At 49.8% G+C, this 27,887-nt stretch overlaps 1 protein-coding gene across 2 annotated transcripts in view; it reads left to right on the top strand.

Annotated features, from left to right (window-relative positions):
• The first annotated feature begins 550 nt into the window (after positions 1-550).
• The window catches only part of ccdc61 (coiled-coil domain containing 61), a 30,770-nt gene continuing 3,433 nt past the window's right edge, over positions 551-27,887 (top strand). Inside the window, exons 1-13 of one of the 2 annotated variants that reach the window (XM_038786097.1) lie at positions 551-647; positions 2,065-2,304; positions 3,157-3,239; positions 7,029-7,189; positions 10,172-10,324; positions 13,046-13,262; positions 17,013-17,095; positions 18,285-18,559; positions 20,063-20,141; positions 21,501-21,637; positions 23,858-23,936; positions 26,332-26,395; positions 27,554-27,614. In XM_038786097.1, the coding sequence (XP_038642025.1) occupies positions 2,157-2,304; positions 3,157-3,239; positions 7,029-7,189; positions 10,172-10,324; positions 13,046-13,262; positions 17,013-17,095; positions 18,285-18,559; positions 20,063-20,141; positions 21,501-21,637; positions 23,858-23,936; positions 26,332-26,395; positions 27,554-27,614 (1,540 nt within the window). In that variant the 5' untranslated portion in view covers positions 551-647; positions 2,065-2,156. Of the gene's footprint in view, positions 648-2,064; positions 2,305-3,156; positions 3,240-7,028; positions 7,190-10,171; positions 10,325-13,045; positions 13,263-17,012; positions 17,096-18,284; positions 18,560-20,062; positions 20,142-21,500; positions 21,638-23,857; positions 23,937-26,328; positions 26,396-27,553; positions 27,615-27,887 lie in introns of both variants that reach the window. The other variant, XM_038786096.1, reaches the window with a different exon arrangement.

The raw sequence follows: 27,887 nt of genomic DNA, 5'->3' as shown, positions 1-27,887 counted from the left end.
AAGGGGGGAGGGGGGAGGGGGGGGGGGGGGGGGGGGGGGTGACCGGAAACCCTTGGTGGAGCTTTGCAACTGAGAGAGAACATGTCAGCATCTGCTGGTTGCTAGGGACAACCAACTGCCCCAGGTCTTTGATTGACAGCTGGCCTGGGGGCGCAGGGGGATGGCGTCATCACACCAGCGCCCGTTCCGCGACCAGGCCATTTCCACTCACAACAGGGGGTGGACCATGCAATGAGTGCTACTATTTCGCAAATAAGCACAAACAGGCGAACCAACACAACGTAAAGAGGAATTAAAATGAGGTACTGACCACATTACCATTTACATTTTTAATACAAGTTGAGGAAATTTGATTTATCATGTTGTCTCTCCGCTCTCACCCCTCTCTGATTCGCTCAGTGGTGCGTCCGGTTGCTAACTACGCGTCAACCAAACGCTGTCAACTCCCCGAACGTGATTGACGTGGAGCTCGACCAATGGCGGGCGCGGACGTCGGCGGCCGGGCAAATCAGGGCCGGCGGGTGCGCGCGCCGGCGATGGGCGGGTTAGGTTGAGCTTGGGCCGGAGCCCGGGCTTCTGGGCGCCTAGAGACAGAGGCGGGCGGACGGCTGAGGAGGGAGGAAGATTGCGGCTCGGTTCGGCTCCGGGTAAAATGGGGTTGTTGGGGAGGGATGAGATGATGGTGGGTCAGGGGAGGATTCAGCCATGGTGATGAATGTCCAGGTTAGAGCACCCCACACAGTGCAGGGAGAGGCCATGCAGCCCATCGAGTCTGCACCTAGCCCCCTGATAGAGCACCCACCGCTCTATCCCCAAGGGGCAGTTGATCATGGCCACCCCACCTGCACATCTTTGGACTGTAAGTTTCGCCCCCCATAACCCAAAAGATGTCCAGGGTAGGTGGACTGGCCACGTTAAATTGCCCCTTCATTGGAAAAACTGAATTCGGTATTCAGTTTCCTGGGGAGCGCCCGGAGGAAACCCACGCAGACACGGGGAGAACGTGCAGACTCCGCACAGACAGTGACCCAAGCCCGGAATCGAACCTGGGCCCCTGGCGCTGTGAGGCAGAAGTGCTAACTTGCTGTGCCCCCCCCCCCCCCCCCCTGCGATCTTTGCAAGAGATGGTCACGGCCTGGCACTTGCTCGCAAACCTGGATATTTATTGTCCAGCTCTTGCAGCTTACGGGCCGGGGACCGCTTCAGTGCCCGAAGAGTCGCCAATGGCGCTGAACATTGTGCGTTCATCCGCGGGCATCCCCACTTCTAACCTTGCGATGGTCGTGGATGAAGCGGCTGAAGGTGGTTGGGCCCAGGGCGCTACCCTGAGGAACTCCTGCAGTGATATCCCAGAGCTCAGATGATTGACTTCCAACCACCGCAGCCATCTTCCTTTGCGCCAGTTATGACACCAACCAGCGGCGAGTTCCCCCCCCCGATTCCCGTCGACTCCAGTTTAGCGATGGCTCCTTGGTGCCATACTCTGTCAAATGCTGCCTTGATGTCAAGGGCAGTCACTCTCACCTCACCTCTGGCATTCAGAACTATTTGTCCACATTTGAACCAAGGCTGTAATGGGGTCAGGAGCTGTGTGACCCTGGCGGAACCCAAACTGAGCGTCCGTGAGCAGGTTATTGCTGAGTAAGTGCTGTTTGATAGCACTGATGACTCTTTCCATCACTTTGGCGATGATTGAGAAGGCCATTTGGCCTGTCGAGCCCTCTACAAAAACAATTTAGCTAGCCCCACTCTTCTGCCCTTAACTGCAGCCCTGCAATTATTTTACTTCCCTGAAGAACTCCCGCAGTGATATCCTGAGAGTAGACTGATGGGGTGGTAATTGACTGGGTTGCATTTGTCCTATTTCTTGTGTACATGACATACTCGGGCAATTTTCCACATTGCCAAGTAGATGTTAGTGTTGCACAGGTACTATATAGGAGGCTGTTCCATCTGGCCCCTCCCAGTATACGCAACAAACAGAAAAAGCAACCTGGGGCAGCATGTTGGTGATATTTAATGTTGTTTTATCCCATTTCAAGTAACTTAATTTGTTATCTGCAGCTTAAAAGATTTAACTGCTCGTTGCCTCTGTTGAGGCTTCCTGGATCTTGTCACCTTGCCCTGAAGTACAGTCGCGCTTCTCTACCTGTGCCATGGAAGGAGGTTCCTCAGTGCAAGCAGATTATGTTTTCCGGGGGATTGAGTACATCGTCACGATGATGGTGACCGGGGACGTGTTGGAGGTGGAAGTTGAGGACCGGCTGACCTCTGAGCAGTGGCGAGGAGAATTTGAGGCTGCGTGTAAGTTCAAAGCTGCTCTTTCCCGTGTGATCAATGTCATCTTCTGCCTGCTTCTCCTACCTTTAGCCATGCCTAGCTTGGGCGTTTTTGACGCTAGGCTGTGCTTTTCAAGCTCTTTTGACAGTCTAGTGGCTGAATGCTCAGTCCCAGCATTGTACTGAGCAAGGCCTTATCTCTGCTGAGAGTGTTGATCTCTCAGTGCAGTGGGTAGTAGGATTGCTGCAAGAGGGCCTGTCACATGATTAAGAGAAAGATTTTTTGCTTGTAGTCACTGTCCAGACATGGCCTACAACCGTTCAAAGAAGGTGGTTAGACTACACCTGGAACAGTTTTGGTCCCCTCATCTAAGGGATGATACACCAGCATTGGAGACAATCCAGAGACGGTTCACTTGGTCGATCCTGGATATAGAGGTATTTTCTTATAAGGCGAGGTTGAGTAGGTTGGGCCCGTGCTCATTGGAGTTTAGAAGAATGAGAGGCGACCTTATTGAGACATATCGGATTCTCAGGGGGTTGGACAGGGTCGATGCTGAGAGGTCGATGCTGAGAGGTTGTTTCCCCTTGTGGGAGGGTCTGGGGCCAGAGGGCAGAATCTCCGAGTGAGGGGTCACCCATTTCAGACAGAGATGAGGAGGAATTTCTTCTCTGAGGGGAGTGAATCTGTGAAATTCTTTACCGCAGAGAGCTGTAGAGGCCGGGGCGTGAAGTATGTTTAAGGCTGAGACAGATTTTTAATCAGTGAGGAAATCGAGGGATATGGGGATAAGACAGGAAAGTGGAGGTGGGTGGGTGGGTGGGGGTGTGGGAGACCCCTAACCGACTCTGTCCCTCTTCTCTCTCTGCTCTGCAGACATTGAGGATGTCACTCACAAAACTGGAAACTTCAAGCAGTTCTCGATCTTCTGCAACATGTTGGAGTCGGCCATCACAAAGGTACAGTCTGATTTGATGGGGAAACGTCTGTCGCTGGTATCTGTTCTGCACCACTTTTAGCCCGACTCCAGGCATGACTCAAGCCATCCCTCCGAATGCTCCCCTTCTACCTCCTCCGTGTTGCTGATCAGAAAGTACGATGAGAAATCCCGCCCTCACCTCGAGCCTCCGGTTCTCATTTTTTCCTTCCTCTCTCCGCAACGGAGCACTCTTGAAGTGTGGTCCCTGCTGCATTGTAGGAAAAATATCAGCAAATTCATGCACAGCAAGCTCCCATAGATAATGTCGTTTCAGTGACGTTGACGGGATGAATATTGGCCAGGGCTGGGGAGAACTGTCCTGCTCTTCTTCAAAATAGTGCAGCGGGACCTTTTACATCCTCCTCAGAGGGCGGGCGGGGGGGGGGGGGGGCGCCCGGTTTAACGTCACGTCTGAACAAGGAGTGTTGGCCTTAATCGTCTCTTGCTGCCATTCAGTCCCCTGAGGTGGAACTCGAACCCACAAACACTCCAACTTGACAAAAGTGCTGCCCACTAAGCCATGGCTGATACTTCACCCTCCCCTGTTTCAGCAATCGGTGGCGTCTGCATTACAATAACGTTTTATAAGCTTGATTTTGAATCGGTTGGAATCAGAGTTTGTTTCCATTCCTCTATCAGCTTGGCCAACGTAACATCCGGGTTTGCGTAAGTGTATTCCACGGTCGATGAGCGATTTTTATGGATCAATTCTTTTAAAATTAGATATATAAAGGGCAGCACGGTGGCGCAGTGAGTAGCACTGCTGCCTCACGGCGCCGAGGTCCCAGGTTCGATCCCGGCTCTGGGTCACTGTCCGTGTGGAGTTTGCACATTCTCCCCGTGTTTGCGTGGGTTTCGCCCCCACAACCCAAAGATGTGCAGGGTGGGTGGATTGGCCACGCTAAATTGCCCCTTAATTGGAAAAATGATTGGGTACACTAAATTTTTAAACAAAAAAAAAAATAAAAAAATAGATATATATGGCATAGGTTTTGGCAAAATTCTGATTCGGTTTTGTTTTAAGCATTTTTCAGTTTAATTGGACCACGTGTTCGTCTTTTTATTAATCTTTATTAGTGTCACAAGTAGGCTTACATTAACACCGCGGTGAAGTTACTGTGAAAATCCCCTAGTCGCCACACTCCGGCGCCTGTTCGGGTACACAGAGGGAGAATTCAGAATGTCCAATTCACCTCACAAGCACGTCTTTCAGGACTTGTGGGAGGAAACTGGAGCACCCGGAGGAAACCCACGCAGACATGGGGAGAACGTGCAGACTCCGCACAGACAGTGACCCAAGCTGGGAATCGAACCAGGGTCCCTGGCGCTGTGAAGCAACTGTGCTAACCACTGTGCTACCATACCGTCCTCATATTTGTGGTCCTCTTCACAAGGGGCATTGCAGTGTTAATGTAAGCCTACTTGTGACAAAGATTATGTTGTTTTTTTATAAATTTAGAGTACCCAATTAATTTTTTCCAATTAAGGGGCAATTTAGCGTGGCCAATCCATCTACCCTGCACATCTTTGGGTTGTGGGGGTGAAACTCACACAGACATGAGGAGAATGTTTCAAACTGCACACGGACAGTGACCCAGGGCTGGGATCGAACCTGGGACCTCGGCGGAATGAGGCTGCAGGTCTAACCCACTGCGCCATCATGCTGCACACAATAAAGATTATAAAATTATTAAATCCCGCTATTCCCATCCTATTCATGTATTTGTCAAGATGTCTCTTAGACTCCGCTATCATACCTGCTTACATCACCTGCCCCAGCAGTGAGTTCCAGGCATGCCCCACCCTTTTATGTAAAAAAAAACATGCCTCGCACATCTCCTCTAAACTTTGCCCCTTGCACTTTAAACATATGTTCCCTAGTAATTTTCTTTTCCATCCTGGGGAAAGCTACTGACTATCCAGATGAAGGCTTGCGCTGTGGGAGAGGTGTCATCTTTCAGATAAGAGTTAATCCCAGGCCCCAACTGCCTGCTCGGGTGAATGTAAGAGATCAAATGGCACAATATTGAAGAAGGTTCTCCCCGGTATCCTGGGGCTGATATTTGTCCCTCAATCAACATCATTATCAACATCATTAAATATCAGCCATGATTGAATGGCGGAGCAGACTGGATGGGCCGAGTGGCCTAATTCTGCTCCTATGTCTTATGAGCTTATCATAGTGCTGTTTGTGGGATCTTCCTGTGTGGAAGTTTGCTGCAGTGTTTCTTACATTGCAATAGTGACTACGCTTCAAAGAGCACTTCATGGGCTGTTAGGCACTGAGGCACCCGGTCATGGAAAGAGCTAACTTTGTAAAAATAAATTTAGAGTGCCCAATTATTTTTTTCCAATTAAGGGGCAATTTAGCGCGGCCAATCCACCCACCCTGCACATCTTTGGGTTGTGGCGGTGAAACCCACGCAGACATGGGGAGAGTGTGCAAACTCCACACTGACAGTCAATTGGGGCCAGGATCGAACGCGGGTCCTCGCTGTGTGAGGCAGCAGTGCTAACCACTGTGCCACCGTGCTGCCTTAAGTTTTTAACTTCATGTGCAATATACTTACAGTTCAATCTTTGTACTTTTCTTTTTCTAAATTTTAGAGTACCCAATTAATTTTTTCCAATTAACGGGCAATTTAGCGTGACCAATCCACCTACCCTGCACATCTTTGGATTGTGGGGGTGAAACCCACACAGACACAGGGAGAATGTGCAAACTCCACACGGACAGTGACCCAGAGCCGGGATCGAACCTGGGACCTCGGCGCCTTGAGGCAACAGGGGTAACCCACTGCCCCCACCGTGCTGCCCTGATTCAATCTCTGTACTTAAAAAATGAATGATCCAATTAGCTAAATGAAGCAATGAAAATAATACAGCAAAATGGAACTTCCTATCTGAAAGTTTGAATCATTAAATAACTGCAACTGAATGTGAATTATGAGTTGGCGTTTAACAGCAGATTGTCTGGATTTTTCGGCAGTGGGGTTGGTTTCAAAGACGCAATTGATTTTCAGGTTTTACTTGAGCCTCCTGTCATTGTTTTCTGTTCTTCAATTTCTAGAAGAGGCGGAATTGCATTTCTAGTGAATCGGTTTTATGTTTGGAGGTTAGGAATGCTGCCTAATTGGTACAGTCTTCATTCCAAGTTCCCCTGGTCAAAACCGCCCCTCGGAATAAATGGGGGGGGGGGGGGGGGGGGGGGGAGGGGGGGTACAGAGAGGAGACGTAAGAAATAATCAGATCTCTGCGTTCTCAGGTCCCAGGTTCAATTCCGGCCTCTGGTCACTGTCTGTGTGGAGTCTGCACTTTATCACCGTGTCTCCGTGGATTTGCTCCGGTTTCCTAATCACAGTCCAAAAGATGTGCAGGTTAGGTGGATTGGCCATGCTAAATGTTCCCTTCGTTTCCAAAGAAAGGTTAGGTGGGGTTACAGGGATAGGGTGGAGACGTAATTTGCTCTTTCCAAGGGCCGGTGCAGAACTGATGGGCCAAATGGCCTCCTTCCGCACTGTAAATTATATCATTCTAGAATAGATTGCATGAAGCCCACCGTAGCTGCACTGACCCTCTAAGAGAGCACGCCACCCGGGCCCACACCCCCCGCCCTATCTCCGTAACCCCGCCCAACCTGCCCGTCTTTAGACTGCGAGAGGAAACCGGAGACCCCGGAGGAAACCCACGGTTATTCCCGATGCTCTGCAGGTCAGGGCGCAGGAAGGCTGACCGCAGCACGCCATTGAGTTTGTTTATCTTGTTTCAGAGCAGCGAATCGGTGACCCTCGACCTGCTGACCTACTCCGACCTGGAGTTGCTGAGAAACCGGAAAGCCGGCGTTGCAACGAGGCACGCGCCGCCCCCAAAGTCGGGAGCGCTCAACGCCAAACGCTACCTCATCCTCATTTACTCGGTGGAGTTTGACAGGTGAGCGGGGTCACTGCCTCGTCAGGATTTGTCAGCCAAGTTCTAGAATTTTCCATGCGGCCTCGTGGAGCTCAACACCCACAAAAACCAACCGACCAGGAGATATATCCAGCTGGTGGTCAGCATCAGGATAGCTCAGACTGAACCCATTCGGAAGGGAGATTGGGACTGGTTTAGCACAGGGCTAAAGAGCTGGCTTTAAAATCAAACCCAGGCAAGCCAGCAGCGCGGGTTCAATTCCCGTACCAGCCTCCCTGAACAGGCGCCGGAATATGGCGACTAGGGGCTTTTCACAGTAACTTAATTTTGAAGCCAACTTGTGACAATAAGCGATTTTCATTTCATTTTTCATTTTCATTAAATACAAAATAGCTTTATCTTTTAAAAAGAAAATAAATTTAGAGTACCCAGCTGTACTTTTTTTCCAATTATGGGGCAATTTAGCGTGGCCAATCCACCTCGCCTGCACATCTTTGGGTTGTGGGGGCGAAATCCACGCAGACACGGGGAGAATGTGCAAACTCCACACGGACAGTGACCCAGAGCCGGGATCAAACCTGGGACCTCGGCGCCGTGAGGCAGCAGGGCTAACCCACTACGCCACCGTGCTAGCGTGCTTACTTAAACATAGTTCACGGACCCAGTATCACAGCATTAATTGGGTTTGACACAGCATGAATATTAAGGGTTTGTTTTCAAGGTTACAGCATATGTTTGTTTCGCAGAGCAGCACTGACATTTCAGTTAATTGTCTAACGCTGCTTTTATAGTGAAAAGTGCCGTGAACGTATCCACGCAGCAGCCGTCTGATCTGATGTCTCGATGTTGAGCTGCATTTGATGATCCACTGATTCAGGCCGTGTCAAATCGTCTTGCGTTATTTCCTGTTCTTATACTCCTAACTCTTTGCACAAATCTCACAAGCGGGCTCTCCGAAAAGTTTTCTATTTAGATGCGCAGTATCCAACCTTCAACTTCAACACCGCTACAGCCTGCGGGGGGGGGAACGGGGGACGGACGACAAATGTTGCAAGTCAATCTATTGCTATCCATGGTTTTGCAAACGCTGACAAAAGAATGACGCTACTGTTATCAGGTTAATGTAACAGCGTAATGATTATTTTATTTCATTTCCGAGATTTATGGCACAATCAGCAGCAGAACCTCAAGAGAATAAACTTCTTTTGTTCAACTCCCGTTGAGCTGGGAAAATATTCGGAAAAGTTGTACAGCAAAATCTCGATGCGTCAAACCCCGGGGTCTCCGGATTCCAAATTCGAAGGAGGCTCCATTCCCATAGGAATGTTTCCCTGTGCCGCTCGATATCATAGAATCCCTGCAGTGCAGAAGGCGGCCATTCGGCCCATCAGGACTGCATCGACCCTGCGAAAGAACACCCTAACCTAGGCTTCCACCCCCGCCCATTTCCCTGTAACCCCACCTAACCGTTTGGACACTAAGGGGCAATTTGGCACGCCCAATCCACTTAACCTGCACACCTTTGGCCTGTGGGGGAGGTGGGGACTGGAGCACCCAGAGGAAACCCACACACACAGGGAGAACGTGCAGACTCCGCACAGTCACCCGAGGTTGGAATCGAACCAGGGTCCCTGGCGGCGTGAGGCAGCAGTGCTAACCACTGTACTTATGCCGACAAACATGATCCCGCCCCTTTGCGTTGAGTGCTTGCCACCTCGTACGTGGTTTTCCACTCGCCACATCAGCTTCTTTTGACTTTCTCACACGTTTGGCCGTCCTCGCAGGTTTCAGCACTTCTTTTTACAAGGAGATCTTGATGTCACATGATGGCTTGCCCAGCACTCTGTGATTTTGCGCTCTTGTGTGGCCTAACTCTGCTCTGATTGGTCAGGAGGGTCACGTGGCCAGCGTAGGCAAGTCCGGCTAATCCAGAGTTGCCGTTGCGGAATTCCGGCTTACCACAGGCATCGTTGAAACTTCATGTCCTCTGAGTTTGAGTCATTGTGATTTCACTGGGGTGATTTCTCCCCCTCCCCAGCCGCATGGTCCTCGGCGGGGCGGCGTCTGCATCGGGATTCTGTATTCCCGCTGCTGGCCAACAGGATTTCCATTGTAGCTACGCCACATCCCCGGGAAACCCGTGGGCGGGGATGGGTTAGCGGCGGAACGGAGAATCCGGCCGGCGGAGAATTCACCCATCTATCATCTTAACCATTGATAGCCCAGTGCCTTGTATTAATAACTTGGGGAATGTAAATTCAAACTTCCATCATGGTGGAATCTGGAAACAGAAAGCAGCGACAATTTCAATATGGCCACAAAACTGATGGATCACCTGAACCCAACTGATTCCTTTCAGCAAAGGAAACCTGCCGTCCTTTCACTGTCTGACTCAAACAGTGAACCTAAAATCACGAGAGATAGGACGAGGCCATTCAGTTCCTCGAGCCTGGCCTTCATTCAGTTCATCGTAGAGTCTCTGCAGTGCAGCTGAAGGCTATTCGGCCCATCGAATCTGCGCCGACCCTCTGAAAGAGCCCCCTACTAGGCCCAGCCCTCCACCCGAATCCCGCAACCCCACCTCACCACATCATTGGACACTGAGGGGAAGGTTTAGCTTGCCCAATCCACCTAACCTGAGCATCTTTGGACTGTGGGAGGAAACCGGAGCACCCGGAGGAAACCCACGCAGACACGGGGAGAACGTGCAGACTCCCCACAGACAGTCGCCCGAGGCCGGAATTGAACCCTGGAGCTGTGCTAACCGCTGTGCCAGCGTGCCGCCCATATTATGGTTGATCTGATTGTGGACTCGCATCCACTCTCCTTTCTGATCCCCCATCACCATTGACTCCCTTGTCAGTCAAACGTTAGTCGGACCCAGCCCCCCCTCTCCCCCACCCCTCCACCCACTGGAGGAGAGAATTTCAAAGATTGAAATGATCGAAGCTGCTTCTCTCTCTCTCTCTCTCTCTCTCTGATCCTTCTTTCCGATGTCTGCAGAATACACTACCCGCTGCCGTTACCGTACGCAGGGAAGCCAGATCCGGTCGCCCTCCAGAAAATAATCCGAGGACTGAAGGAAGAACTCGCCTCGGCGAGATCGAAGCAGGGCAAGGATTACCGCGACTCCGAGCTCAGGCGGCTGAGATCAGAGTGAGTCTCTTTTTTTCCCCTCCTCTCTGCTCCACTCCAACCATCTCCCCAAATTTAATTTGGCATTGACACTATATACCTTGCATTTCCCCACTACGAGCAGAGTCTCCACTCTCCTCGAGGTAGTATTACGACGGCATGCAGCCAGGATTTGGCTCGTGTCTGGGGCCCTCAAGCGGAGGCATTCGACCCTCGACCGTACTTAGAAATTACAATATGCCAAACACGGCACAGCAACCAGCCCCTGTTGGAGCTCCGCTGCTGAATCCATACCCCTTTAACACTTTCGCTTTACCCTACGCAATACTGGATGTTGACCTAAATTCTGCCTCATTGCCCAACCCTAAAAAAAATGTTATCTCGCACCTTCTTCTAAACCTCATAAAATTTTTATTTGTTTTAATAAATTGAGAGTGCCCAATTTACTTTTTCCAATTACGGGGCAATTTAGCCTGGCCAATCCACCTACCCTGCACATATTTAGGTTGTGGGGGCGAGACCCATGCAGACACGGGGAGATTGTGCAGACTTCACACAGACAGTGACCCAGAGCCGGGATCGGACCCAGGGCCACAGCGGCGTGAAGCAGCAGTGCTAACCACTGCTCCACCGTGCTGCCCTAAACCTCCTATACTTAATCTCTTGACCACTCAACTACTGAGAACAGGCTGCTTTTATCTACCATTTCCAATCCTTTCATCATTTTAATCTGCACTATTGTAACAAATAGTACTTTTTTTCTCATTTATGTATTGTATTTATTCCTGGGACAAGGACAGATCTAGCATTTATTGCCATTCCTAATTGCCCTCCTGTTCTCCCACCATAACGAGCCAGCCTCTATTCCGAGGATAATTACTGTTTTTTTTACAACCAAAATGGACCACCCCCCTGTTGACTCCTTTTTTTTTTTAGCCCATTCTTCCCTCCATTATCAATATTCATCTGTGGCTCATATTGGTCTTTGAAAGAATTAACTCTGCCTAGAATCGATGGAATCCCTACCGTGCAGAAGGAGGCCGTTTGGCCCACCGAGTCTGCACCGGCTCTTGGAAAGAGCACCCCACCCAACCCCACTCCTCCACCCTATCCCAGTACCCACACCCAACACTAAAGGCAATTTTGGACACTAAGGGCAATTTAGCACGGCCAATCCACCTAATCTGCACATCTTTGGACTGTGGGAGGAAACCGGAGCACCCGGAGGAAACCCACGCAGACACGGGGAGAACGTACAGACTCCGCACAGACAGTGACCCAAGCCGGGAATCGAACACTTGACCCTGGAGCTCTGAAACAATTGTGCTAACCACTATGCTACCGTGCTGCCCTAAGAAGGAAGCCATTTGGCCCATCGGGTCTCCACCGACCCTCCGAAAGAGCACTCTGCCTCGACTCACTCGTCCACCCTACCCCCGTAACCCAACCTGCACATCTTTGTGACACTAAGAGGCAGTTTAGCACGGCCAATCCCCCTAACTACATCTTTGGACTTGTGGGAGGAAACCGGAGCACCCTGAGGAAACTCCATCCATGGCCGGGATCCAACTTGGGACCTTGGCACGTGAGGCAGCAGTGCTAACCACTGCGCCACCGTGCTGCCCAGCATATGTGAACGTAACCCAAATCAAAACATCTATCCTAAGATGTGATTCCTGCAATTGGGCAGCACCTACTGAACAATCCTGAGTGCACTAATAGCTGTACTTAAACCAATTCAAGGTGATCAATAAAGCTTGTAATGTGGCTCTTTTAGGCTTGCTAGAAGTGACATACATTCATAAAAAGAGTCTTGTTCTCTGCAGACAAAAGGACTATGTTCAAACCTCCTGCCTTTCTGTATTATCCTTGAGATTGGGGAGCCTATTGTTTCCTGTTGCTTTCCCATGACAATGCCTCGGCCAATCAGAGTCGGCTTGCCAACCAATGAGCTCCCTTCTATCCTGCAGTCCAAATTAGAACATAGAGAAATACAGCACAACAGGCCCTTCGGCCCACGATGTTGTGCCGAACTTTTGTCCTAGGTTAATCATAGATTATCACAGAATTTTGGACACTAAGGGCCAATTTATCATGGCCAATCCACCCAACCTGCGCATCTTTGGACCGTGGGTGGAAACCGGAGCACCCGGAGGAAACCCACGCACACACTGGGAGGATGTGCAGACTCCACGCAGTGACCCAAGCCGGAATCGAACCTGGGACCCTGGAGCTGTGAAGCAATTGTGCTATCCACAATGCTACCCTGCTGCCCTTAAGAAAAAAATAATCTACAATCCATTATTCTACCATAATCCATGTACCTATCCAATAGCCGCTTGAAGGTCCCTAATGTTTCCGACTCTACTACTTCCACAGGCAGTGCATTCCATGCCCCCACTACTCTCTGGGTAAAGAACCTACCTCTGACCTCCCCCTATATCCTCCACTGTTCACCTTAAATTTATGTCCCCTTGTAGTGGTTTGAATGGAACTTTGTAATGGTCAAACCGAAACAACTGTCCTAAGCCACTTGCCAGAAAGCCAGCAAGCAGCTAGTTCATTCATCGCCCACCCTCCTCCACCCAGCCCGGCAGCCTACACACCGGAGGAAAAGCCCCCCCCCCTCGCTGTTTGAAATTTGGCATTCTTGCATTTGTCCCGATGAGCGCGAGACGGAAAGCTTCGGCGGCACGGCCGTCTTTTCAGCACTGTGCAATCGTTCCTCGGTGTGCCCCTCAGGTTCGAGAAGTTGCTGCAGGAGAAACAGGAGCTGGAGGTTATGATCTTGCAGCTCCAGGAGCAGATGAAACTCTCCAGCACGGCATCCACATCCAAGGAGGTGAAAATCCTGAAGAAGATCATTCAAAGCTTGGAGGAGGAGCTAATGAAGGAGAAAACGAAAAATCAGAGAGCAACAAATAAACGGAACCAAGATTACCGGCAGGTGTTGGATGAGGTGAGATATCAGCTCATGGAGTAAGGACAGCAGCATTTATGTTGAAAATGGATATTGCAGAGCCTTGTCTGTTAAATTTTCACCTAGGGATTGAGCTTTTTCACCTATTAAATTTTATTCATTGGAAGTGAGGAATTGGACTGGAAGCGAATCGGAGAACAATACAGCACAGGAACAGGCCCTTCGGCCCTCCAAGCCTGTACTGGTCATGATACCACCCTTGGCCAAAACCCTCAGCATTTCCTTGCGCCGTATCCCTCTATACCCATCCTATCCATGTATTTGTCAAGATACCTTTTGAACGCCGTTAATGTATCTGATTCCACAACCTCCCCTGGCAACGCGTCCCAGGCACTCACCACCCTCTGTGTAAAAAAAACCTGCCTCGCACATCTCCTCTAAACTTTGCCCCACGGACCTTAAACCTATGCCCCCTGGTGACTGACCCCTCCACCCTGGGAAAGAGTGCCTGCCCATCCACTCTATCCATGGCCCCTCATAATCTTGTAGAGCTCAATCAGCTCGCCCCTCAACCTCCGTCTTTCTAATGAAAACAGTCTGAATATGTTCAGCCTCTCCACATAGCTAACACCTTCCAGACCAGGCAGTATCCTGGTAAACCTCCTCTGCACCCTCTCCAGTGCCTCCACATCCTTCTGGTAGTGTGGCGACCAAAATACTACCGCGTTTCCCCCCCTAAACGTCACCCAAAGTCACATGAAGAAAACATTAGTTGAGCCTCAGTTGGATTGTTACACCAGTTCTGGCATCACATTTTAGGTAGGATATGTAGACCTTCAGAAAATGATTCCAGGGATGAGGAACGTCCATTAAGTAGATAGATTGAGGGCAGCACGGACACAGTGGGTTAGCGCTGCTGCCTCACGCCGCCGAGGACCCGGGTTCGATCCCGGCTCTGGGTCACTGTCCGTGTGGAGTTTGCACATTCTCCCCGTGTCTGCGTGGGTTTCACCCCCACAACCCAAAGATGTGCAGGGTACGTGGATTGGCCACGCTAAATTGCCCCTTAATACGAAGAAAAAAGAATTGGGTACTCTAAAATTTTGTTTTAAAAAGTAGATAGATTGAGAAGTTTGCTATTTTTCCTCGGAGAAGGTTGAGAGGAGATTTGATAGGGATGTTCAAAATCATGAGGGGTCTGCACAGAGTCGATGGGCGAAACGTCCCATTGATGGAAAGATGGAGAATCAGAGGACATTGATTTATTTTTTATTTGTTCATGGGAGGCAATGAATCACTGACTTGGCAGCACATTTATTGACCATCCCTAATTGCCCTGGAGAAGGTATTGGTGAGTCACCACCTTGAGTTGCTGCAGTTCAGGCGATGTAGGTACATCCACAGTGCTGTTAGGGAGGGAGTTCCAGTTAAAAAAAAAAAAAAAAAAATCATTTACGGGATGCTGGGCCAGCATTTATTGCCCACCCCTAACTGCCCTTCACCTCAGAGGGCATTTGAGAGTCAACCACTAGATCTGGAGTCAGATTTAACCCAGATCAGATAAGGATGGCAGATTTCCTTCCCTTTTATAAAAATAAATTTAGAGTACCCAATTATGTTTTTTTTTCCCAATTAAGGGGCAATTTAGCGTGGCCAATCCACCTAACCCGCACATCTTTGGATTGTGGGGGATGCAGACACGGGGAGAACGTGCAAACTCCACACGGACAGTGACGCGGGATCGAACCCGGGTCCTCGACGCCGCGAGGCAGCAGTGCTAACCACTGCGCCACCCTGGCAGATTCCCTTCCCTCAAGGATATTAGTGGACCAGATGGATTGTTTCAGCAATCGGCAATAGTTTGCTGTTCATCATTTTAAGTCCAGGTTTTTATTGAATTCAAATTTCATCATCTGCCATGGTGGGATTTGAACCCAGGTCTCTGGACTAGTTGTCAATGAGAATGCCACTATGTCACCACCTTCCCCCAAACCCAGTCGCAGTGAAGGAACGGCGATATATTTCAAAGGCTTGCATGAGGAGTGTTCCCAAACACAAATGTAGCAACAGCGACATGAAATAGTTTGTTTACACGCAGTGGGTGGTTAGGATCCGGAATGCACTGCCTGGGGGTGTAGAGGTTAGACTCACTGTGGCTTTCAAAACGTAATTGGGTCATTATCTGAAGAGGAACTCGTGTCAGGGCGACAGGGACAAGGCAGGGCAGTGACACTGGGTGAATTGTTCCTTTGGGAGAGCTGGAACAGACAGAATGGGCTGAGGGGCCTGCTAATGCTCGTCACTATTCTGAATTAGTCTGAATCGCTTCACCTCCTGGTCAGCCAAAGCTTAGGTTGGAGGCAGAGTGAAACTCCCTTTACTCTAACCTGTCAAGCACACAGCGGGAAGGTTCAAACACACAGAGTGAATTACCTTCTTTATATTTGCTGTACCGAACAGCACAAACTTGACCCAACTGATCCATGCCACGATATTACGAGTGCTGGGTAAGCCTTGCCATTCAATGGCATTACCATTGCTGAAACTTCCGCTATCAATATAATGCGGGGGGGGGGGTTACCATTAACCAGTAACTTAATTGGACCCGGCCATAAATACTGTGGCTCAGGATCTGTAGGACAGGTGCTCAGGATCCTGTGGCAAGTAACTCACCTCCTGACTCCCCAAAGCCTGTCCACCATCTACAAGGCACAAGTCAGGAGTGTGATGGAACCTCCATTAGCCTGGGTGAGCGCAGCTCCAACAACACTCTTAGCTCAATGCCGTCCAGGACAAAGCAAACCACTTGATTGGCACCCCATCTTCAAACATTCTCTATTTCCCCCACCGACACACAGTGGCAGCCGTGTGTACCATCTGCAAGATGCACTGCAGCAACTCGCCAAGGCTCCTTAGATAGCAGCATCCAAACCCAGGGCCACTCCCATCTAGAAGGTCAAGGGCAGCAGGCACATGGGAACATCGCTACCTGGAGGTTCCCCTCCAAGCCACTCGCCATCCTGACTTGAAAATATATCGGCCGTTCCTTTACTGTCGCTGGAGCTCCCTCCCGAACTGCGCTGTGGGTCTACCTACACCACACGGACTGCAGAAATTTCAGAAGGGTGGTCACCACCACAAACCTCGAGAGCAATTGGGAATGGACAGTAAATGCTGACCTAGCCAGCGATGCTCGCATCCCTTCAATGAATAAAAAAGCAAACTGGGCTTGTATTGTACCGAAATCCCCACCTATCGCTATCAAAGGACTTTGCTCCCATTGCTTCCATTGCCGTTCAGTACTGGATCTTGTCTCTCGAGTGTATTGGGTTTTGCGGTGTTAATGAAGGACGCCATTCAGCCCATTGCTTTCCACCAGCTATTTGGCTAAACTATAGTCCCGCACCCGAACTCTCTTCCCTGTAACCCTGGAAATCTTTTCCCTTCAAAGTATTTATCCTGTCCCCTTTCTAAACTTACTATTGAATCGGTTTCCGCCGCCCTTTCAGGCGACTGGGTGGAATTTTCTATTTCTCCCCCCCCCCCCCCCCCCCCCCCCCCCCCCGTCATCACCCCTCCGGTTCCTTTGCTGATCACCTTTAAATCTGTCGTCCCCCCCCAGTTACTGACCTGTCCGCCACAGGAAAGGTTCTCCTTATCCTCGCCATCAAAACCCTTCATGATTTAGAGCATCACGATCAAATCTCTTAACCTTGTCTGCTCGGTTTTTTTCCATATCGCTGATTTATTTTTTTATCCCCCCTCCCCCCGCTTTATTTTACTTCTCAGCTGGAAGAGCTGAAGACGTCGGAGCGGAAACTCAAGGTGCGAATGAACAGCCTGAACACCGAGCTGAGCTTGTACAAACGGGGGTGAGTTGGTGACAGAATACACGAGCGTATATCCAGGTTACCGCTGCCGGCTGATTCCCACATTCCCGCTGGGTTAGCTGATCCCTTGTCGAAGAAATGATCCCCACCCCCCCAAAACCCCTGGACTAGGGAGGGGAAAAGCACCTCGATGGACTCTTGTCGATCATTGGGCAAGGGTTAGACTGTGCCTGACTGAAATGCGGAGAAGAGCGGCTAGCTTCTCGCTGTCACTGCCTGACCCTATTCACTGTATTTAAATTGTATTTGTTCATAGGATGTGGGATTCGCTGGCTGGGCCAGCATTTGTCGCCATCCCCAATTGCCCCTTCAGAAGGTGGTGGTGGTGAGCCGCCTCCTTGAACCGAGACAGTCCCTGTGGTGTAGGTCCACCCACAGCGCAGTTAGGGAGGTTCCAGGATTTAAACCTGGCGACAGTGAAGGAATGGCTGATATATTTCCAAGTCAGGATGGTGCAGGAACTTGCAGGTGGTGGTGTTCGCCTATGTTCATCCTTCCAGGTGTTAGAGGTCACAGGTTTGGAAGGCTCTGTCGAAGGATGCTCAGCGAGTGGCTAAATGTGAACTATATAGTGCATTTACAACATCAGAAGGTGACCATTCAGGTCATTGAGTCAATGCAGCCAAAAAGGACTCACTCAGCCAAATTGTGTTTTGTAAGGCAAGGGTAGCACGGTAGCACAGTGGTTAGCACTGTTACTTCACGGCGCCAGGGACCCGGGTTCGATTCCCGGCTTGGGTCACTGTCTGTGCAGAGTCTGCACATTCTCCCCGTGTCTGCGTGGGTTTCCTCCGGGTGCTCCGGTTTCCTCCCACAAGTCCCGAAAGACGTGCTGTTAGGTGAATTGGATATTCTGAATTCTCCCTCTGTGTACCCGAACAGGTGCCAGAATGTGGCGACTAGGGGCTTTTCACAGTAACTTCATTGTGATAATGTTAAGCCTACTTGTGACACTAATAAAGATTATAAATTCCACTTTGCCTCGTATCTGTGACCTCCACTGCGCTGTTCTGCATGTGAATGTTCCTTTAAAGCACCGTGGGATGTTTTATTGGATCCCAGTGTTCCCACTATTTGCAGCTACACATTTTAAAGATATCCTCCCCTCTCTGGACCCCCCCCTCCTGCTCCCCACATCTTGCCCACCTGATGTTCTGCTTTTTACTTTCAGCCGCCTGACTCCGATGGGGCCCTCGCCACAAAACCGATCGGGTTTAAACCTCGGCTCCGGAGGCCGGCATTCCCAGACCAGGGCAGACTCGGACAGCCACCCGGCCTCGCGGGAAAGGAACAAGCAGTGGTCAGGGCCCCGAGAGAGGGAGCGGTCCACGTCCAGGGAGAGAAGCGGCCGGTGGGCTTCGTTCCGGGAGAGGGAGCGGTCCTCTTCCAGGGAGAGCCAGCAGGGGAATCGCTGCCGTGCCCTCCGACTCTCTCCCTCTCCAACAGGTACGGTTTATCCCAAAAGAGAAAAACACTCGCCCGTCGGGCGGGAATCATGGAATGATGGGGCACCGGAGGCCATTCTGCCCATTGTCTGTGCAGGCCCCTGCGACAAGCACTTCATGCTCTCCTGTGGGGATGGAGCAGGGGAGCATGTTCTTCATGCTCTCCTGTGGGGATGGAGCAGGAGAGCATGTTCTTCATGCTCTCCTGTGGGGATGGAGCAGGAGAGCATGTTCTTCATGCTTTCCTGTGGGGATGGAGCAGGAGAGCATGTTCTTCATGCTCTCCTGCTCCATCCCCATGCCGCTGTCATTTTTTATCCTTCAAATATGAAGAGAAACAATGAGTCTGTCTGCACCACCACTCGGGCTGTGCATTCCTAATCCTAACCACTTCTTTAAAAAAAATGACTTTCTCAAGTTGCTCTGGTTGTATTGCCCTGTGTCCTCTAGTTATTGACCGTTCAGCCGTTGGAAACTGCCTCCCTTTATTCCTTTATTTACTTGATCCAAATTCAAATGCCTCTTGTCAAATCTGCCGTAAGGGGGAAAACCTAGCTTCCACAGACTGTTAACGTAACGGTAATGACAGGGTGGCGCAGTGGTTAGCACTGCTGCCTCACGGCACTGAGGTCCCAGGTTCGATCCCGGCTCTGGGTCACTGTCCGTGTGGAGTTTGCACGTTCTCCCCGTGTCTGCGTGGGTTTCACCCCCACAACCCAAAGATGTGCAGGCTAGGTGGATTGGCCACGCTAAATTGCCCCTTAATTGGAAAAAAATGAATTGGGTACTCTAAATTTATTTTTAAAAAACATAACGGTGATGCCTGGAACTATTTGTGGTTCTTTTTAGTTGAGGATTGTGTTAACAGCCCCCATACTCCGCCTCCCCTCAGCGAAATCTGAGTTTATGATGCTGGGAGTGAGCATTTAATAATAATCTTTATTATTGTCACAAGTCGGCTTACATTAACACTGCAATGAAGTTACTGTGAAAAGCCCCTAGTCACCACAGTCCGGCGCCTGTTCGGGTACACAGAGGGAGAATTCAGAATGTCCAATTCACCTAACAAGCACGTCTTTCGGGACTTGTGGGAGGAAACCGGAGCACCCGGAAGAAACCCACGCAGACACGGGGAAAACGTGCAGACTCCGCACAGGCAGTGACCCAAGCCGGGAATCGAACCTGGGACCCTGGAGATGTGAAGCAACCATGCTGACCACTGTGCTCAAAGATCGGAACACAATCATTGTGAGCCGCCTGAGTCTCTGTTGTCCATTTCCCCCAGGCCAGGTTTAGATGTAGTGGAAACTCCCTTCTCTCTGGCCCTGTCAATGTGTTTCAGTCCAATTTTCTGAAGTGTGCTTCTGCGATTACTGATCAACGAAAGAATGACAGCACCAGAGAGTTTGAGAAAGGCGACGTTAGGATGCTCAGTGTTATTACGGAACAGAGTTTTAGGGTGTTGCCAAATCATTCTCGTTCTCACTGGCATTCCTCTCTTCAGGAACCCGACAGTCCCGCTTTAACCCAACTGCATATGTCCACAACAAGGAGCAGAAGCAGAAAGAGATGGAGCAGAGGAAGTAAGTTATTGAAAGTGGAAATCGTTAAGTGAAAACACTGGTTCATTTAATGACGGGGACCTCGTCTTTACATAGTGATGTAGCAATCTGTTAGTTCTATCTTTCTGCGTCACTGTGCTTGGTGAAATGCGGAGTGGCCGGTTAGCTCAGTCCGTTGGACGGCTGGTTCGTGATGCGACGTGACGCCAACAGCGCGGGTTCAATCCCCGCACCGGCTGAGGTTATCCATTAGGGCTCCCCGCCTTCTTGACCTTGTCCGTCGTCTGAGGTGTGGTGACCCTCAGGTTAAATCGTCGCCAGTCAGCTCTCTCTCTCTCAAAGAAGGGAGAGATGCCAGTGATCCTCGGGGACCTCCGACGGTGCAGCATTCCCTCAATACTGCACTGGGACTGTCTGGGATTTTGTGCTCCAATCTCCAAGGTGGGACTTGAACCCACGGACTGAGAAGCGAGATTGCTGAGCCAGGGCTGAGGCCTGTGCAGTACTTTTAAGATGATGTTCATGTTTGCCATCTCTGACTCTGTGTCTTTCTCTCTCTCTCCCTGTCTCTCTCCCTCTCTCTCTCTTGCTGTGTCTCTCTCTCTCTGTCTCTCTCCCTGTCTCTCTCTCTCCCTGTCTCTCTCTCTCCCCGTCTCTCTCCCTTTCTCTCTCCCTTTCTCTCTCGCTGTGTCTCTCTCTCTCTCTGCCTTTCTCTCTCTCTGTCTCTCTCTCTGTCTCCCTGTCTCTCTCTCTGTCTCCCTGTCTCTCTCTCTCTCTCCCTGTCTCTCTCTCTCTCGCTGTCTCTCTCTCTCCCTGTCTCTCTCTCTCGCTGTCTCTCTCTCTCTCTCTCGCTGTCTCTCTCTCTCTCTCTCTCGCTGTCTCTCTCTCTCTCCCTGTCTCTCTCTCTCTCTCCCTGTCTCTCTCGCTGTCTCTCTCTCTCTCGCTGTCTCTCTCTCTCTCGCTGTCTCTCTCTCTCCCTGTCTCTCTCTCTCTCTCCCTGTCTCTCTCTCACTCTCGCTGTCTCTCTCTCTGTCTCTCTCTCTCTCTCGCTGTCTCTCTCGCTGTCTCTCTCTCTCTCTCGCTGTCTCTCTCGCTGTCTCTCTCTCTCTCTCTCGCTGTCTCTCTCTCTCTCTCTCTCGCTGTCTCTCTCTCTCTCGCTGTGTCTCTCTCTCTCGCTCTCGTTGTGTGTCTCTCTCTCTCGCTGTCTCTCTCTCTCTCGCTGTCTGTCTCTCTCTCGCTGTCTCTCTCGCTCTCGCTGTCTCTCTCTCGCTCTCGTTGTGTCTCTCTCTCTCTCGCTGTCTCTCTCTCTCTCTCGCTGTGTCTCTCTCTCTCTTGCTCTGCCTCTCGCCCTCTCTGCCTCTCGCTATCTCTCACATGCAGTTTGAAGAAGATCTATCGGACCATGAACTCCCTGACCAACGAGGAACGAGGCCGGTCAAAATCCAGACACTGCTCCCGCGAAGGCAGTGCTGGGAAGATAGAAGCGAGTAACCGAAGCCGCGGTCGGAGCTCATCAGGTAAGGGGGGGGGAGAGAGAGAACCACGTTGGGGGGGGGGGGGGGGGGGGGGGGGATGAGCCTGACATCCATGCACTGGGAAGAATGTCAGACAATTTTCCAACTTAACCAAATTCAGGGGGACTGAATTGATCAGAATTTGTTAGAAATTCTGTTAACGTTTGAGCTTTCATGAAGAGTGGGAAATGTCAATGGTATGATAACTTTATTTAGATATGTGGATGAAGGGCATTTTCTTAAGTACGTGGAGCACCTATAAAGAGAGACTGCTGGGAGACTGGTAGGAAACAGACATATGTATCAGATTCTGTGACAAAATCTATTATCAAGAAAAGTATTAGAACAAAGAACAAAGACAAGTACAGCACAGGAACAGGCCCTTCAGCCCTCCAAGCCTGCGCCGACCATGCTGCCCGTCTAAACTAAAATCTTCTACACTTCCTGGGTCCGTATTCCTCTATTCCCATCCTATTCATGTATTTGTCAGGATGGCCCTTAAACGTCACTATCGTCCCTGCTTCCACCACCACCTCCGGCAGTGAATTCCAGACACCCACTACCCTCTGCGTAAAAATCCTGCCTCTTACATCTCCTCTAAACCTTGCCCCACGCACCTTAAACCTATGCCCCCTAGTAATTGACCCCTCTACCCTGGGGAAAAGCCTCTGACTATCCACTCTGTCTATGCCCCTCATAATTTTGTAGACCTCTATCAGGTCGCCCCTCAACCTCCGTCTTTCCAGTGAGAACAAACCGAGTTTATTCAACCGCTCCTCATAGCTAATGCTATTATTAGTGACTAATTTCATACTTCAGCAGCTAAAGTAATTCTTAAGGTCAACAGGGACGGTTGAGAAATCTCTCGCCATTCCTAACTCTCATCTTGTGTCTCTTTCTTTTAAAAAAAATATATAATCAACGGGCCACCTCAAATTCATCAATAAAGCAATGACAATACAGTAAAAGAACCCCATTATGCGATCAACAATGGAGAATGGAGAATTCTGGTCGGGAGTCGTAGTGATCTGCTGAATAATTGAGAGATACAAATAGACGTAAAACATTACACAAGGATCCCTTTCCTGACGAAGCGTGTGGTGCAGTCTACCCTATCTCTACAGTACGCACAAATTGAAAATGAAAATCGCTTATTGTCACGAGTAGACTTCAATGAAGTTACTGTGAAAAGCCCCTAGTCACCACATTCCGGCGCCTGTTCGGGGAGGCTGTTACGGGAATCGAACCATGCTGCTGGCCTGCTTGGTCTGCTTTCAAAGCCAGCGATTTAGCCCAGTGTGCTAAACAGCCCCTGTAAAATGAAAGTCCCTAAGCGAGAATCATACCCCTAGGCCAACGAGCCGATCTGCTGATTATTGACATAACAAACTGATTAACAACCTGTCAAAGTTGCCGATGACTTTAAAACATGCCAGAACAGGCTGCAGAAAGTGTCTCTGAGGAAAGATTAGAGCAGGGGTGGGCAAACTTTTCCGTGCAAGGGCCACATTCAGAAATTCACAATTTTAAAGGGCCGCATAGTATATTAAGTAAAATAATTAATATTTAAAATAGCCAAAATAAAAGGTTTTTAAAGAAAAAAAAAAGCAATTAATTTTTATTAATTAATATTTTAAAGTAGAAACTTCACATGAAACACATGTTGTGCCGAGCAATGATCACCCTACTCAAGTCAACGTATCCACCCTATACCAGTAACCCAACAGCCCCCCCCCCCCATTAACCTTAAATTTAAAAAAAAAAAATTTGCCCACCCTTGGATTAGAGGATCAAGTTCCTCGAACTTTGGACAAAACTGAAAGAGAGACATCTGATGATGCAGGTAAAATACGAAACGGGCGCAGAGTGAAATCAGCCCTGAATATTACTTAAAAACACAAAGGAGGGAGCGGCAATCAGCCAGGTCCTGGATTTTGGGCGGGCAGAGGGCTGTTTATCTGGTCTCTGGGTCTCCATGGAAAGGTAGACGGTCTTGGATTCTGAGAGGGGTGATGGGTTATTGGGGTTAGGTGGGGGCAGGTTTGAGGTTACTGTGTGATCAATCGTGATCTTATTAAATGGCGGAGCAGGCCCGAGGGGCCGAATGGCTTCCTCCTGCCCTTTGTTTGTAAGGAGGTTGCCCCTGCGGCCTCTGCCAAGTTAAGGGGTGGGTTCTCACCTGTCCGCTGGGATGCTACTCACCTGGTTACATCTCTTCCGCAGCGGAATTTCGCCAGAGCAGATTCTCCTCCGCAAGCTCGGCCAGTGACTTTGAAGACAGCAGAGGACACGCCAGATCCAGGTAGACATTTGACGCAAAGTGGGCAGTGTTGCCAGAGCCTGTGTTTCGTGAATTGGTTTTAACACACTGTCCGATGTGCTGCTTCTAATTTCTATATTCTTCCGAAATTGTTTCCACCGCGAGGACCTGAGATGTCGGAGCAGGGGGAGGCCATTCCGTCCCCTCGAGTTTTCCCAGACACTCATTAAGATCATGGCTGACCTGGGCAGCACGGTGGCCTAGTTGTTAGCACAGCTGCCTCATGGCGCCGAGGTCCCAGGTTCGATCCCGGCTCTGGGTCACTGTCCGTGTGGAGTTTGCACATTCTCCCAGTGTCTGCGCGGGTTTCGCCCCCCCAAAACCGAAAAATGTGCAGAGTAGGTGGATTGGACACGCTAAATTGCCCCTTAATTGGAAAAAATAATTGGGTAATCTAAATTTTTTTTTTTTTTAAAAGATCATGGCTGATCTGATGTGGCCTTTTCCTGTCTGTGCCCCGTAACCCTCGACTCCCTTGTCGATCAAATATCTTCCTGCCTCAGCCTTGAAGATATTCAGTGACCCAGCCCTCTGCTGCTCTCTGGGGTAGAGAATTTCACAGACTATCCGATCGCTGAGAGAGAAAAACCTCCTCCCCATCGTAAATGGGAAACCTCTTTAAACTGTACCTCCTAGTTCTAGATCGCCCCCAAGAGAGGAAACATCCTTTCAGCATCAACCCTGTCAAACCCCCTCGGGTCCTGTACGCTTCAACAACATCACCCCCTCTCCAAACTTCTTACTCTTCAAACACAGCACCGGTTTTGAGAATTGAACTGCACGTTTTTTCCCCTACCCCAATTTTTGTTTTTGTTTTATAAATGTTAGAATACCCAATTCATTGTTTCCAATTAAGAGGCAATTTAGCATGGCCAATCCACCTACCCTGCACATCTTTGGGTTGTGGGGGCAAAACCCACGCAGACACGAGGAGAATGTGCAAACTCCACACGGACAGTGACCCAGAGCCGGGATTGAACCTGGGACCTCGGCGCCATGAGGCAGCAGGGCTAACCACTGCGCCGCCGTGCCATCCTGTCACCTACCCCAATTTAACTGGGTATAGTTCGCCAGTTTCATCCTGAAACCCTAGTGACAGCGGTACAAGATCTGGATATGTTTATGTTGCCGAGAACTCTCTGCTCTTCATTTAGTAGCCACTGGATCTCGCACGTCTACCCAAGAGGGCAAATGGAGCCCCGTTTTAACCTTCCTTCTGCAAGCCAGCAACCCCTAACTGTGTTTCACTCCCTCGGTGCCAAACGCAGCTTGTTTTGAGTGAGGCTTGAACCCAGATCCTTTTTAAAAATAAATTTAGAGTACCCAGTTCTTTTTTTTTTTCCCCAATTAAGGGGCAATTTAGCGTGGCCAATTCGCCAACACTGCACATCTTTTGGGTTGTGGGGGTCAGACCCACACAGACACGGGGAGAATGTGCAAATTCCACACGGAGAGTGACCTGGGGCTGGGGTCGAACCATTAATATATGTGCTGACCACTGCGTCACCGTGCTGCCCCCAGAACCCAGATTCTTGTAGCACACTCGTTCCTGAGACACACATGCGAGGTTATGCCATCCTGTGTTCCACATTGGCCAATTCTCTGTTCCTATGGATATTCTAACCATATCTACGATCACGGGCGGCACAGCGTTTAGCACTGGTGCCTCACGCCACTGAGGATTCGTGTTCGATCCCAGCCACGGGTCACTGTCCATGTGGAGTTTGCACATTCTCCCTGTGTCTACGTGGGTCTCACCCCCACAACCCAAAGATGTGCAGGGTAGGTGGATTGGCCACGCTAAATTGCCCCTTAATTGGAATTTTTAAAAAATATATATCTACGATCTCAATCGGAAGTCTGTAATGAGATGCCAGTACCCCAATGGTTGGCAGGACCACATTGAGTAAGTCTCGTACACACCCTGCCTCACAATATGTCTTCCACCTTTAGAAAACTTACTGCGAACCTAAATTTTAAAAAAAAATTAGACCCATTACGGATAGCTTGCAAATGGAAATTGGATATGTATATATTTTTTAAACCTATAGGATCATGATGAGTGAAGGGGAAAGGGAATAATTGGATAGCTCATTGAAAAATGATGGGCTGAATGGCCTCCTTGTGCCTCCATGATTCTAGGTGCCTTGTGTTAAGTTCTAGGTTTGTGTAGTTAGCTGGCTGGTCCAGATTAATTTCACCGCTCAGCGCAGTGCAAGGCACACACAGTACAGACCAGAAGGTGATGGATTTAATCGCCCAGTCTTCTTGACGTTTTGCTGATAATGAGTGCAATATTGTAATGAGTTTAAAAGAAAAATATTCTTATTTTTAACCACCCCACCATCAACCCCTTCTTTTCGCCTTGGCACAACAGATTGCAGAGGAGCAGGAAACCTAAACGGCCATTGGGATTGGCTGCATGGAGCAGTCCGAACTTGGTGAGTCCCTGATCCACTGAAATCTGGATTCCCCCTTTGCTGCTTCCTCTGATTTTAGTTCAAGCATTGCCCTCTAACCACACCGCGCGTTTTCCGATCCCTCGGGACATGCCAAAGCACTTCACAACTAATCAAGTAGCTTTCTGATGCGATCGTGGTCTTAATGTCAGAAACGGGGGTGACCGCTTTGCACACAGCAAGATCCCATGAACAGCAACGCGGGTGATGACCAGGTCATTTGTTTTAAAATGATCCCTGGTGATGATTTGCTGCGGGAGGCGCAGTTGTAAGTTCCATCCCCATCTCTCTTGTCATCCATTTCCCACCGCTAAACCTAAAAGATTTGGGAATGCATGTCTCGGAAAGGTTTTGGGAGCAGATTCAGTAGTTGCGGACAAAGGGGGAACTGCTGAAATACTCGAAAGGGATGAGTTTGCTGGCCAAATGGGATTGATTGGATAGTTCTTTCAAAGAACTGGGATGGTGGGTATTCCGGTGGCGTAATATGGCAGGAAGCAGCACACGAGGTGGCTCCCGCTGGACTTTTTTCCCCCTTTAAGAAGTGTTTACTCTTGAAATCCCATATGATTATTGTAATAGAGACCTTGTTTGACTGAACACAAGAGTAGTTTATCACAGCCAATCCACCCAACCTGCACATCTTTCGACTGAGGGAGGAAACCGAAGCACCCGGAGGAAACCCATGCAGACACGGGGAGAAACTGCAGACTCCACACAGACAGTGACCCAAGGCCGGAATTGAACCCGGGTCCCTGGCGCTATGGGGCGGCACGGTAGCACCGTGGTTAGCACTGTTGCTTCGCAGCGCCAGGGTCCCAGGTTCGATTCCCGGCTTGGGTCACAGTCTGCGGAGTCTGCACGTTCTCCCAGTGTCTGCGTGGGCTTCCTCCGGGAGCTCCGGTTTCCTCCCACAAGTCCCGAAAGATGTGCTGTTAGGTGAATTGGACATTCTGAATTCCCCCTCCGTGCACCCGAACAGGCACCGAAGTGTGGCGACTAGGGGATTTTCACAGTAACTTAATTGCAGTGTTAATGTAAATGTACGTGTGACAATAATAAAGATTATGATTATAACCACCGTGCCACCCATCTTTGTGAGCCTATGAAATCTCAACCTCCTTGTTCTGTTTCTCCCAGCCACAGAGGAAGCCAAAACCAAGGAAACATTTAGCCAGCACACCGACTAAGCAAAACAAAGGTAAGCGTGTGGTTCTGTCCAATTAAATAGTTCCTTCCACTAACTAATGTTGGGGGCCCCAGGCAGCTGAAGGCACGGCCCCCAATGAGGGAACGGTTAAAATTGAGAATGCTCATGAGGCCCGAATTAGAGGAGTGCAGATATTTCAGAGGGTTGAGGGGCTGGAGGAGATTTCAGAGCTCGGGAGGGGACGAGGCCTTGGAGGGAAAAAAAACAAGGATAAGAATTTTACAATCACGGCAGGTGTGGAGGAAGGTTTCAGTAGCAGGTGAG

The sequence above is a fragment of the Scyliorhinus canicula genome, chromosome 27 (assembly GCF_902713615.1).
Source record: "Scyliorhinus canicula chromosome 27, sScyCan1.1, whole genome shotgun sequence".
NCBI lineage: Eukaryota > Metazoa > Chordata > Chondrichthyes > Carcharhiniformes > Scyliorhinidae > Scyliorhinus > Scyliorhinus canicula.
The sequence above is the reverse complement of the archived record's forward strand: the minus strand, read 5'-3'. Positions and strand labels throughout refer to the sequence as shown.